This window comes from Onychostruthus taczanowskii, unplaced genomic scaffold, assembly GCF_017590055.1.
Source record: "Onychostruthus taczanowskii isolate IOZ18803 unplaced genomic scaffold, ASM1759005v1 scaffold55, whole genome shotgun sequence".
NCBI classification, from domain to species: domain Eukaryota; kingdom Metazoa; phylum Chordata; class Aves; order Passeriformes; family Passeridae; genus Onychostruthus; species Onychostruthus taczanowskii.
In genome coordinates, this window is record NW_024503124.1 from 4149221 (window position 1) to 4162469 (window position 13249).

A 13249-nucleotide genomic window follows, 5' to 3' on the forward strand; every position below is an offset into this window, starting at 1 on the left:
TTTGAGTAGGCATAGGGCTTCAGCCTCCTAACAGTTTATGGTGTTGGACATAATCCTAGGAAGTGGGGTTTTGTGCAAGGGCCAAGAGACTTTTGATGTTAGGCCTGCTTCCTAAAGCTCGCATGATCACGAGGCAGAAAACGTTGGATACAGCTGTTGAACTTCTGGCACACACAGGCAGTCCTTGCTAAGTGCAGAGTTAGCAGAGTGCCCTTAAAGGGAGGTATTAATACTGATTTTGTGACAAAGTGTATCTCAGTGTTTGGGGTATCTTCAGATGTTTGAGCAGATGACCATTTCATCACTGCATTGGTTGCTGCTCAAGCAGTATCATCTCAAGGATAGAAATGCAGTGTATTACAACTAAAAGGGAGATTGTAAAATGTTAAGCAATTTGAAGATTATCAGTTGTTCTCCAGTGAAAGCACCAGGTTGGGTTTTTTTCACTTTTTTATTGTTTTGTCAGTAAAAGGACACTGCTGTATTAAGTCTCTTTGTAAAATACATTTTGAGCATGCTTATTATTTTTGTGCCAGTAGTAACTAATGAAGATGCTGCTTTGTTAGTTAGTCTATCCCAAAATTCTGTTATCAGTAATGACTAAAATATATGACAGATACCAAGAGTGAACCTCAGCATTCCAGTTAAAAGGAGTTGGCAGAAAATAAACTTTATCAGGCATGCAGCATTTGGTTGTACAAGTGAATGCTGTGCTGCTGTAAGCTGAAGCACAGGGTAGCATTTCACTGAACTCACCAAATACATTCAAACAATGGTATATTTCAAATTAGGGTGCGTTATGATACCAGACTTAATCATTAAGTACCATCAAGGAACAGATGGCAGGGGAGGACACAACTGGTTTGCAGTCTGCATAGATTTAAGCATGAGGCCATTAAGCTATCACATTCCCATTTCTGATAGATTTTGGTCAATGAAAAATTAAAGACACATAATCCCTGATTATATGAAGTCTCAATCTGTGATTCATGACACTGGTAGTATTTCAAAATCACTGAAGTTCCCTCTGTAATCAGGAGTTTTAAACGAATTAATGCATTATTGGGATAGATGCTCCTGGTTTTATTGCTATTGAAATTAATGTATCTTGTCATAAGTAGGTTGCTCTTAAATGTAAAATTGCTTAAGGGTATCTTTTACTGCTCTGCTTCCTATCGACTTCTAGACAGATTTGCCCTATTTTGCTGGGCTGTTTGCCACTGAAGCAGCTCAGTATCCCCACCTCATCAAAGGAGCAGTTCAGAGCATGGATGGCCTTAAAAATGTTTATAGTAGCCACCAGAATCTGATGGTTTTAAAAAGCTGCTTTCTAAAGCTGTGTCTTAAGCTGGCAAAGTAGGCCTTTTTATCTTCAGAATGATTTAATTTGCATCCTATATTTCCAAGATCGTCCAGTTTATTTCAATGTTATTGGACCTGATGTATTCTAATAAACAGAATTGTTTCGCATTAATAAAAATATAATAATTATAAACATTTTACTGGTCATAGAAATTCAATTGTTCAACTTATGGGTATAAGTACTTCATTAAAATCTTTAATAAATTAGTTTTCCAGAACTGTAAATGAGTTTAGAGTTGCTCTTAGAAGGTTCTGGCAGTTCATGCTTAGAATTTTATCTTTCTGTATGAAAAATAGTTACACATCAGACTTCCTGCTTAGTAAAAAGTATTAGTATGCCATGACTTGGACCAGCCTGAAAAAATACAATTCTACAAACAACATAAAATGGAAATGAGCAGCCAGGATCCTGCTCTATTATTTCCTCTTCAAGAGGGGCAGATAAAGATATCAATACTTAAGATGATGAACTATATTGACTAAATAAATATTATTTAAAATGCTCTTTAGTGGATTATGGAGACTCCTGAGCATTCAGGTTGGAGTCTGAGAAAATGAGACCTGGTTATCAGTATTGGAGGTGAAGGTGGATTTAGTTGTTTTTGTTTTTTTTTTTTTTTTAATAAGGCATTTCCTGTTCAAGGACCTAATCATGGTCCTTTCATGACACTGGTGTGAGGAGGAATCTGTCAGGTCTGTGCTTGGCTGCTCCATACACAAACCTGACAGTTCTAACACAATCTGAAAGGTAGAAATAAATCAGTGATTGAAGATTAGGGGGCTCTGCTAAGCACCAGCACAGAGGCTGCTTGGTGGGAACCCCTCAGTTTTTAACATTTACTTTTCAGCACAGGGTTATTTTAGTAGGTAGCCCATAAACAGTCTGTGTTTATAATCATTTAATGGCATAACGTGGTTAGAAAGATCTCATTTACTGCAGCACAGAGGTGAAGTCCTGTTTGCACTGGAAGGTGCTGAGAGCAGGATTGCACTCTGGCAAGCATGGGAAACAATTTTTTGTCCAAGTCACTCATCCTAGTCATGGCTAACAAGAACTAATTGAGAGTGTCAAAGAACTGACCTCTCATGGTTGAAGAATAATGAGCCAAAAGGACGTTCATTACCAAAAAACAGAAAAAGGAATCTACTACCAATAGTGAGTTATTGGGGGTACATGTTTAATTAAATTCAAAATGATTGGTAGAGAGTAGTATTGATATCTCACTACCTTGCTTTTATTGAACCTTAAAAACAGTGATTTGAACTTCTTGTTACCACTACCTACTTTTAAGTTCTGCTGAAAAATGTTAAGGGAACTTGGAGCTTGGGATTTCTGTTGGACCCTTTGCCATAAGCTTTTGGAAAATTTTAAAATTACTAAAATAATGTTTTCTGTGCACCAGGCTGTCCCAAGGCTGACATTCTGATTTTAATTGCTGGTTATTTGCACTAGCAGAGCATCTTGAACCTGGACAGTGGAGTTTTCCCAGTGGTAAAAATACGTGCCCAGAGCACGTCTGCGGCCCAAGCTTTTCCAGCAAAAATTCACAATCTCAGTAAACTGCTTCCTGCAATTTAAGCCATCAACAAAAAGCCAAACCAAAACAAAAAAACCCCCAACTTTGTTTTAAGCTACAGGAATGAATCATTTTGGCACTAAGCAGGTCACTAAACTTGTCATAGAGGGAGGTGAGGTTGTTAAAGCAGCCCTTCCCTGCGGGCTGGGCTGATCCTGTGGTGTCATGAAGATCCAGTGCTATGGAAATGTTGAAGTTTTTGTTCATCCAGGATCAATCTCAATATCCTAATACAGCTTTGGAAATGAGAAAATGGAAAGCCTGAGCTTTTATGACGTTTGTGTTTTGAGTTCTTGTGGTTGCACACTAATTTTGGTGTTGATGCTAAAATAAGAGCTGGCACAATATCCAGGAAACCCCTGTGCCCTGTTTTGGGTGCTCTGAAGGGAGAGGCATCTGAAATGTGTGGCTGTAGAAATGCTGCTGAAGATGATGAAAAAGCCCAGAGATAATCCCATGGTCATTAAGATTAAAGATGAAGATTAAGGGCCCAAATCGGCCTTTTGGAGATATGCATGTAGAAATAGGAGACTTCAGCTGATCTCTGTAGGTCAGCAGGATTTATTGTGGATTTTCTCTTCTGATTTTAACAAATTTGAATGAATTCAGTGTGGAAAGGAGTCCAGTTCTGTGCATCTGCAAAGCATAATTATTTTTAGCCCATTTAGCTTTTACAGCTACAGGTTGGCTGATCTAATAAACCCAAGGTCACATCTTGGTCACATGGTTTGGCTAATATGTTCTAAAATATATTTTAATTGTTTACAGTATTTTTAGGAACGTGGAGATGAGCATTTAGGAATGAGGCAATTACCCATGTCCTAATTTTCCTAGATTTGTAATAATAAATACAGAAAAAAGATAGTGTGCCTACTGCTTTTCTTTGAAAAATGTCTGTGTGTTGGAGGTGCATTTTTTATATGACCTGACTTCCTTTCCCAGCAGTGGTTTTTCTATTATTTCTATTTGTGTTTGTAAGCCAGGAAATGCTGATAGCAATAAACTGAAGAAAAGACATAAATATATATATTTTTTAAAAAATCTGATATGCTAAAAGTTAAGCTAGCTGTAAAAGGCAAATAAAGTTTTTGTAGGTAACTTATATATAAATGAAAAATACTTAATTTTTGTACAGAGAGTTTATGTGAAACTACCAATCAAAGGGATAAACTGCATCAGAGTCAGTCATGATACCACAATATTCAGGTCATTTTTGTTTTATAGCAAATAACTCCCCTCTGTGCATTTGAATCTGACTCTTATCCTTTGCCTGTGAGTGAGTTATTGAATTCCATTACTTTTGCACATTACCAGGATCATTCTCCATTGCCATAGTATTTTTTGAAGGTTGTTCTTTGGGGTTTTTTCCTCCTAAAGTTTGCCAGTGGCTGTTCTGGAAAGTGTATTCTGTATTCCATTGTTTAAATCATTAATGACAATGTTGAATAAAAGCAGAGCCAGCAGACACATATCCCTGCTGGGAGCCCTGGTTTGACAGGGAAAAATTGGTAGTTTGTTTTTTGAGTGCAGCATCCCAGCCAGCTCTCATTTATCTGATGGTAATAATATCATTAAACAATACAATAATACCATTAGATATCAAAAGTTGAGTTGTGCAACTGTATCAAGAGGCTGTAAAAGTGAGAAACTTCACATTGGCCGTCCCTTAGGAATTCTTTAACTATTTCAGAGAGTGTTATGGGGTGTGCTTTGATTCTGCGTGGTTTTCCATGAGAAATCCCAGTGAATGGTTGTCCTGCTGTCCTCTCTGTGTTACAAGGTATTGAAAAAGGGGGTCTCATCTGCCTTTCCTCAGGTCCTTTCTACTTTGGGAAGGAAAAAGTGATTGATTTCCTCCCTGAAGCCAAGACAAACCAGAGAAAAATCTGGTAGTATATGATAGTACATGACAAAAACTCCAATTAATGCCTTTGTTGTCACATTCCAGCAATCTGTAAATGCATTTAAAACAGTTTAGTGTGTGTTACCAAGATGTGTTTCATATTCATCATCATTCTAAAAGTTAAAAATTATGTTTTGTTCCTAGTAAAATAACATCATATAGCCATAAAAACTTTCCTGTCAGACCCATTCCCTGGGAATTGTGGTGGGTGCTCCCAGTTTCAGGCTGCATTGGCAGCAAACAAGAATGTGAGGCTGGCTGGCTGTGTCAGAGACACATTTCAAGCTCTTTCCATCTTCCACAACTCCTTACTGATTTCTGGAGGGGGAAAACAAGGCATGGTTATCAAGACAAGGAATGGCTGTGCTGGCACATTAACTATACCATTTGTTTTATAGAGAAAGCTTTAAAGATGAATGTTCAGTGTGTTTAATGTCTTCTTTTTTCTTTTATTTTCACAGCAATCCAAAGTCTGCTAATCAGAGGATAAACAAAAAAGTAAACAATGATGCATCATTAAGGATTCAAAATTTGTCTATTTTGGTGAAACAAATCAAAACTTACTACCAGGTCAGTAATTGCTGTGTTACGTTTTGCCTGGAATTATTTCTAAATTTTCTTCTGTAGTTATGGCTTCAAGGGTAACAGGAGTAAGATGAACAAGAGATACTTTGTATGGATGATTGTTTAGGTATCTGGTCAAATTTCTTATTACTGTTTACAGGTATAAAGGTGGTGTGGACACACTTCTGTATGAATCTGTTTACAGAATACTCTCTGTGTGCAATTACTCCTGTGGTTGGTATTTTCTGAGTTGAAGCAAGTTTTGTGCCAGTGAGAGAGACTATTACATGTGCATTTAGTCTTGTAAAATGGAATTTTTGTTAGAAAAACATGATGAACTTTACTGGGCTTTGAATTGATTTGGGAGTTTGTAGTAAATGCAGTGAGGATCTAAGAGCTGTAAAAGAGCCACTGCAGTTTGATGCAGTAGTAGGAGCTGGTCCTGTCCCTGCTGGATAGGATGCTGTACACATGGACACTCCAGAGCTGGGCACTGCTGCTGTCACCAGTGTCCCTTTAGCGTGGCTTTTAGTGCCCTTCCCCACTCCCCTGCTCCTTCCTGCCAGGAGAGCCCAGACCTGGGAGAAAACCTTTGCTCTGCCTCTCCCCACACCTCCTGGCCAACCTGTGCTCCTCCTGTGTCCACCCACAGTGTGTGCTTCCCAAAACTGCGAGTGCAGTGAGAGTTCCCAGCTGTCAGTGCCCTGACCAGCCACAGAACACCTTCCCAGCACTTCCCCCCTTCTCTCCTTGGCAGCCCCTGCACATGGATTTATGGGCTGCCTGCTAAGGCCCAGATGCTTTTCCTTTTCCTTACTGAAGGCATTTTCCCCCAGGCATTAGTGTTCCACAACTGGTGCAACAGAAGGCACAAACACTGACAGGATTGATCTTTTTTGGAACACAAAGCATTCCCCATCCTGCACTGGCCTCATGGTATCACCAGTCCAAGTGCTCCAGGACCAGGCAGAATTGCTGGCTTTTAGGTACCTTTGGATGGTTCAGGATTGCAGATGTTGCTCCAAACTTTTGTGATAGAAACAAGAGCTTTTTTAAAATAAAAAAAAAATTCTTTTTTAAGAAATGGTAAAACCAGTCACCATGCCTTTAGTGGCCCAAGCTATATTGAACTGCCCTTTTAACTGTTTTATACACTTTTCTCCCCAGTCTTTCAGGGTTTTGGTCACCATGCAGACATTTGAAGGGCTGGTGTTTCTAGCAGGAGTAAAGGCATTTATGCTCCAATCTGGAGAGCTCCTTGGAATCTAAAATTGCTTTTTGCATGTTGTAGGTATTCCCTCCCTACAGTGCCTGCAGGGAGGTTTATGCTTTGTGGTAGTTGAAGTGTTAAAGGATGGGCTGTTTCACAGAGGGGTCACTTGAGTTCCTGTCACCTGTGAAATTCCCCAAGGCAGGAAAGCTGGGGCTTTGATGGATGCCTTGGAATCAAGCTGAGAGGCCTCCCTTAGCCTGGGGTGAGGCAGGAGCCTCACACCCCAGTGCTCCTGAAAGCTGAGTGTACAGGCACGGGCCTGGGGCTGTTCTGGGGATGCCTGGGATCCCAGGGGAGGGGACAGAGACGTTCACTGAGGCTTGGCATGAATGTGGGAATTTGGGACTTTTAGCACTGCGTTGACCTAACTCTTCTCATTGTGAGCTTGTCCATGCTGCTTTGTTCCATGTGGTTTTGTAACATCTGTGGAAAACCTTCTCTCAGTTTAGTGAAAAATCACATCGGTGCTGTGGATGTACTTGTCAAAAACCTGCACTGGTAGAATGTAACATTCAAAATTAAGTTGTTATATTAGTCAATTTATTTGTTCCTGTATCATCTTTGTTATTCTCTGGAATTACAGTTCTGGTCCTGAACCAGTAATTGGAGTGTGTACATTTCTTGGCAGTGTAAGAGCATGGAACTGTTCTCAACAGTTCATTCGAGACATGTGATTCTAAATTTTTTGGTGGGCTCGAGAGGTTTAATCCAGTGACCCTCAGCAGGTTTGACTGAGGAGGTGAAAATCTTCAGTAAAATAAATGCTAGTGAAATGTGAAAGTTTGTGCAAGCAAAGCCAGTGCTGAGGTTAACACTAAGAGACAGAAAAGGTGTCAGACATCTCTGGGGCAAGGCAGAGGTGTTGTAAGGAAACAGGTGATCATGTCCATTCAGGACACATGTTTTGGTTACTGCTGCTCATACTCTGCTTTGATACATGATCAGCTTCATGATAGCATCATGGAATTATTTAAGATACTACCAAAAACCACCCCCAAAAAACAACAAAAAGCCACTCTAAAAATATGTGATTCTTTCATAGTTGCTGTCGATACTCATTAAATTAGTTATATTTTATCTGGTTTATATTGATTTCAAACATCTTGTGGTGCACTTCGTGTCTTATTTTTATTTAAAAATAGTCTTTATCAAAGTCTGAGAAGTACAGGTGTCACAGTTGGTTGGATTTCATCATATTGGAGGAGGTCAAAGCTGTTTTCTCCCTCCTTATAATTTGTCTTAGGCATGTCCAGTGGGAATGTATATTTTGCAGTCTACTATTAATCCAGATATAATTTTGATGTTGTGTATTAACTGGTGGGAACTTCCAAGTATAGCTGTAGCTAATAATTTCTACTGGTGTTTTTCAAGAAATATTGGGGTTTTTTTTCAATTTGACCTAAAGCAGGTAGACCTGTGTTAGGTTGTTGCTTATGATGTGACACCTGATGTGTGCCTTGGGCTCTTCTGGAATATGTTCCTTTTGAGTAGGAGCATTTCATATAATAATGGATCTGTCACTGTGGAAAAACAAAAAGCCTGACTATAGGATGGCATCTGCTGGGAATAAATATCTGGGAACAGGAGAAAGACTTTTCTGCTTCAGGAGAATTAGGCTCTGTCTAGACTGGGGATTTGACCCGATTACAGCCATTACAGGAGCTCCATTGATGGAATCCATGGAACACATAGGCAGAGCTGCTGGCACTTCCCAGCTAAAATTCCATGTGATTTGTGCAGACAGGGGTTTGTACCCTCATAATCACAGCTGGCCCAGTGTCACTGCAGCAAAAACCCCTGGGATTTTTACATGTGTGTTTTGGTGAGGCCAAAGAAACTGTGAAATAAAGGAAATCGATTTTTTGCAGTGGGAATGCACCTTAGAGCCAATAGAACAAATAATGTATCAATACATGTTTTGGTGAGGCCAAAAATGTGAAATAAAGGAAATCGATTTTTTGCAGTTGGAATGCACTTAGAGCCAATAGAACAAATAATGTATCAATAAGTTAGTCAGGGAAACATGACCATAATAAATTTAAAGGGTTTTGCTGCATTCTGAGACTCGGGATCTCGTTGGCTTATGATCCCTAAGCCAGCTCATTGCCACGAGAGGATTTTGCTGTGTGAGATGATTGTGCAAACCAGTAAAACAAAGCTTCTGTAGAATAACTCATATTTGTTAGTTGTTTTTTTAATTAGAATGCAAATAATTAAGTGTTATATGAATTGACTGCATGAAGTCCTGAAAAATATTAAAACTGTTTAATTAATACTGAAATGGCTTTGCTTTCATTCAGTACATATGATGTAAATAATGTTTTAATTAACTTTTGTAGGAGACTTTGCAGCAGTTGATCATGATGTCTTTGCCAAATGTGCTAATAATTGGCAAAAATCCTTTTTCTGGTAAGTTTATTTTTGACTAAGATAAAAATGTATACTGGTGTGATAATTTATATTCTTTCCCTGGAAGTAAAATGCCTGTAGGGTTGAGCCTTTCAACAGAAGATTGTTTAAATACTTTATCAAATAAGGGGCTTAATAATAATGAGTAATGATTTAATAATGATTTTCTTTGTCCACACTCTAAAAAATGTGTTCTGCCACAGCCTCAGCCCTGGCTTTCACTAGGATTTATACTGAGCCTGAGTGCATTTCCCAGCAACCAGTGAACCACTGATGGCACAAAGTTAAAGTTTCACGTACTCCCAGCTACTGCACCTTCAACTTTCTTCACCTGTGTCACCGCTGAGGGAATTGGCAGTCCAGTGCATCTCACTTGATCCAGCTCCTGATCCTTGTTTCTCCTTCCCCCAAACTCTCCTGCTTCTCTTGCATCCGTACCTGAAAAATATTGCAATTACCTTCTTGTTTTCTCCCCTGAACTGACACTGTCTTCTCCATGCTCCCACCTTCTCTGCTTCCAGCTCTGAGAGTTGCAATTTTCACACCAAGAAAATTAGCCTGTGTGGAGCCAGCTGACTGTCCACAGCCACTTGGGAATCTCTGCACCATGCTCTCAATTCCAGAAGCACGGAGCAGACACACCTGGCCTGCATGGAGCCACTATGGATTGGGCAGAATTTATTTACCTAGGTCTAATGTGCCCCAGGTGTTCTCCTCCTGACGTTCTGACACCTCAGCAGAGAGGTCAGGAACTGCTCTAGCAGGCTGTGTAGCTTCCCCTGGCTGTTTTGATTTCTTTGGGATGTCTTCTCTGCCACGCTTCTGTGTCTGTGGGACAGGGGCTTCCTCATGAGCCAGAAGAACCATCTGTGTTTCCTCACTTCCCAATCCCAGGGCTCATGACATTGGTATTTTCCATATCCCATCTGCACTGTCCCATCTCTGTAGGTATCTTGCTTTAGTTCTTCTGGGTTTTTACTTTCTGCTTTTCAGTATTGCTGCTTTTGCTTCCGAGGTCACAGCTTTTTCAGTTTTTATATGTGCAGCTGCTGTCATATGCACCAAGAAGTGTGAATGTGGTCTCTTCCTTTCCAAAAGAACAGAATGCATCGTGCTTTTTTAATTTTGGTTCCAGACTCTCTTAAGGTTTTCGAAAGACTCCATGGATTTGCCTAGAAACCAGATTTACTGGAAAAACAGATTTTAAAAACCCCAGCTCATAATATTGTTTTGTAGTGACATTTTTTATTCTGTTCAAGATACTGAGAGAGAATGTTTCCATAATATTGTCTAGTATAAGATGACATTTCATTGAAAATGCACTATCAAACCCCACAGAGATAATACTGCATTCAGTTGTACACATTCAGTTTTATGGTTTGGTCATTTTTCAGGTGGTGTCTTTGTGTTTTGGGGTCTGTGGTTTGGCAGCTCTGCTGGTGTGTGCTTTGCTGTTCTGTGGGGATTTTGTTGGATTTGTGAGAAAATTTGGACTTTTCTGTAGTGTAGCACTCACATTTTTAAAAAATTGTTATGCTTGGACAATTTGGACATTCTTGAAGGTGTTTCAGCTCCCTGCTGGAGTTCAGTCACAGAGTTTGGTCTGAACTAGAATACAGACCTGTTCTTCTGGGTTCTGTCCAGAACCTTTCCCCTTAAAAAGTTAGGGCTGCTCTTGCTGTGTCAGCTTGGAAAAGGATCTCATCCCTACAGAGGTTTTTAAGCTTTTTTTGGGCAGGTGCAGGGAAATGAAACCTCAGTGATCTTTGGAGACACTTGCTGTGTAAATCTGTTTGCATCAAGGCAAGCCCTGGAGTAAAAGTCAATTCCCTGATCAAGACTTGGATCCAGTCCACTAAAACTTAGGCTGGAGGTGTGATTTTTCACAGGGCTTTTTCCCAGTTTTTCCCCTTTGCACTTAGGGAATGATTAGTAGAGAAATTCCAGAAGGTGCCAAATTGCAGATGGCAGGAGCAGCTACCAGAGGCAGTTGGCTCATGGAGGAGAATGCAGGGAGAAGGCTGGAGTTGAGGTTTGATAAAACAGCTCAGCAGGGATTTTATCAGGAAATATTTCCTGAGCTGATTGACAGGAAGGCAGTTGGAGGAGAAAACTGGAAGAGAGCTACAGCTTGTGACTGTAAATGTTAAATTAAATTACAGAGGGGTAATGATGAGGCAAAGGGGAAGGGGGAAGATGAAAGCAAGTTCATATTCCTGAGGGAGCAGGGCAGGGGAGGATGGAAGCCTGCAGAGGGTGTGAAAGGCAGGGATAAGGGTGAGCACAGGGAAGATCAAGCAGTGGCACAGGGCAGGGACAAAGCTCAGCAGTTGAAGGGTGTAGAAGAGAATCATCTGTTTCTGTGTTTCTGATGGAGGAAAAGGAAGAAAACCAGAAGATGAGGGAAGCTGAGATGGTTCAGTATTTTGCCCTGTTCCTTCAGGGAACGTGGGGGAGAGACAAGGAATCAATATTCAGGCAGGTGTTTGAAAGGCAGTCAGGAGATGAAGAGTGAAGAGGAGCTCAGGGATTGCTTAAAAATTAAGAAAGTGTGATTGCTTTATTGGGGTAAGTGAATGTAGGCTATGAGCTGTTGGATTCCTCCTGTTGCAGTATTCCTGTTAACCTTTATTGATAAAAGGCAGAAAGTCAGGTGGAATTCCCCTTCTTCAGCTGAAGCAGCTTCTGATCAAACACATTCCATGATGGTTTTTCTGTTTCTCCATAAAAGACTTAACAGCTTGAGCCTTTGGGATACAAGAAGTCTGAATAAATGACTCGAAATCTCCCATTTGAGTCTATGTTTTTTATAATGTATTTATCTACCTGAGAAACCCCTTGAAAAATTGCAATATTCCATGATCATTGGGATTATACACATTATGTAGCTCCCTCTAAAAGCAGCAGCTTGAGTCAATGCCTAAACTGTTTTGTCATCCTTGAAGCATTTGCTTCATGGCATTTATGTTCTAGATATAGAATATATTTCTATATTTAGTAGCAAGATGAGGACATTGTGAACGTAAAAAGTAAGAAAAATTTTTATTAATCTGTAAACAGAGTTTTTTAACTTAAGCTTCTTTAGGAGATTAAGATGCTTAAGGCCAGATTTGGAAATGCATTTTGATTTTTTGGATGTGCAGCTGAATATCTAATACAGCTTTGTAAGGAATTTACATGAACTTGTCACCTAAACTCTTCCAACTTGGGAGCAACAGATAATTAAAGCACTTTTGTAACTATCTTGAGACACCTGAGATTACCATTGAAAACTTGATTGTAGGTCTCTAAAAATGTCACTGTGAAGTTCTCCTTTTTGAAGGGCTGAGGTTTTTTTTTCCATTTGAAATTGTTGTGGCTGTTAAGCTGTTGGGTTACTCTGGAAGTTGGCAGTTAAATGGCAAAAAGGACTGAGCTGAAAGCTGCTCTGGTTGTTTTCTAAACTAGGTTAACATAAATGATATGGGAATACCAAGAAAACCTCCTGTCTTCTGAGGTGTAGGAGAAGAAGCTCAAAAGACAATTTTACAGTTACCATTTTTTCTTCTTTTGTTCTCAGAGCCAGGTACTGAAGAAGTAAAAAAGCTCCTCCTGCTTTTGCTCGGTTGTGCAGTTCAGGTGAGTTTAATTATGTTTGTCTCTATGAAACTTGAATTACTGATCTCTTTTCTTACTATTTTAATACTTGGGGTGGTGTAAAACGTTTCTTCCTTTGGTAGAAACTGTACAACTGCACTCCTTAAAAAATTGGAATATTCTGATTTTTAATTAAATGGCTACAACCCTACACCTGTTACTGCACAAATACCCCCAATACCACCATAATGGGTTATTAATTTCAATAGTGGTAATTTACCTAATACTGTAAAGAAAGGGAGGAAATGGTAAAGTGCTGAAAATTAACTCACTGCACTGTTTCATGTATTTAATAAACTATCACAGAATTTGAATAAATAGCAATTTTAAGAAACCTCTTCCTTGTACCATTTCAATTTGATTTTCCTTGTATCATTTAATTAGTGTTGAAAGTTATAATTACTGTAACATGGCATAAACCACGGATTTGCTGGTCACCAGAATTATTGGATAATAATTTAGTCATGTGGCCATTGCTTTATAAGTTTTAGCTCTTAAGAAATGCAAAAGAAGAATTAAAATACT

The 13249-nt window shown here is 39.5% G+C and overlaps 1 protein-coding gene across 1 annotated transcript in view; it reads left to right on the top strand.

The window, feature by feature from the left end:
* CCDC88A (coiled-coil domain containing 88A) overlaps positions 1-13249 on the top strand; it is a 62568-nt gene that overhangs the window by 10162 nt on the left and 39157 nt on the right. The window contains exons 4-6 of the mRNA XM_041417210.1: positions 5304-5412; positions 9019-9088; positions 12648-12706. Coding sequence (XP_041273144.1) covers positions 5304-5412; positions 9019-9088; positions 12648-12706 — 238 coding nt within the window. The remainder of the gene's footprint in view (positions 1-5303; positions 5413-9018; positions 9089-12647; positions 12707-13249) is intronic.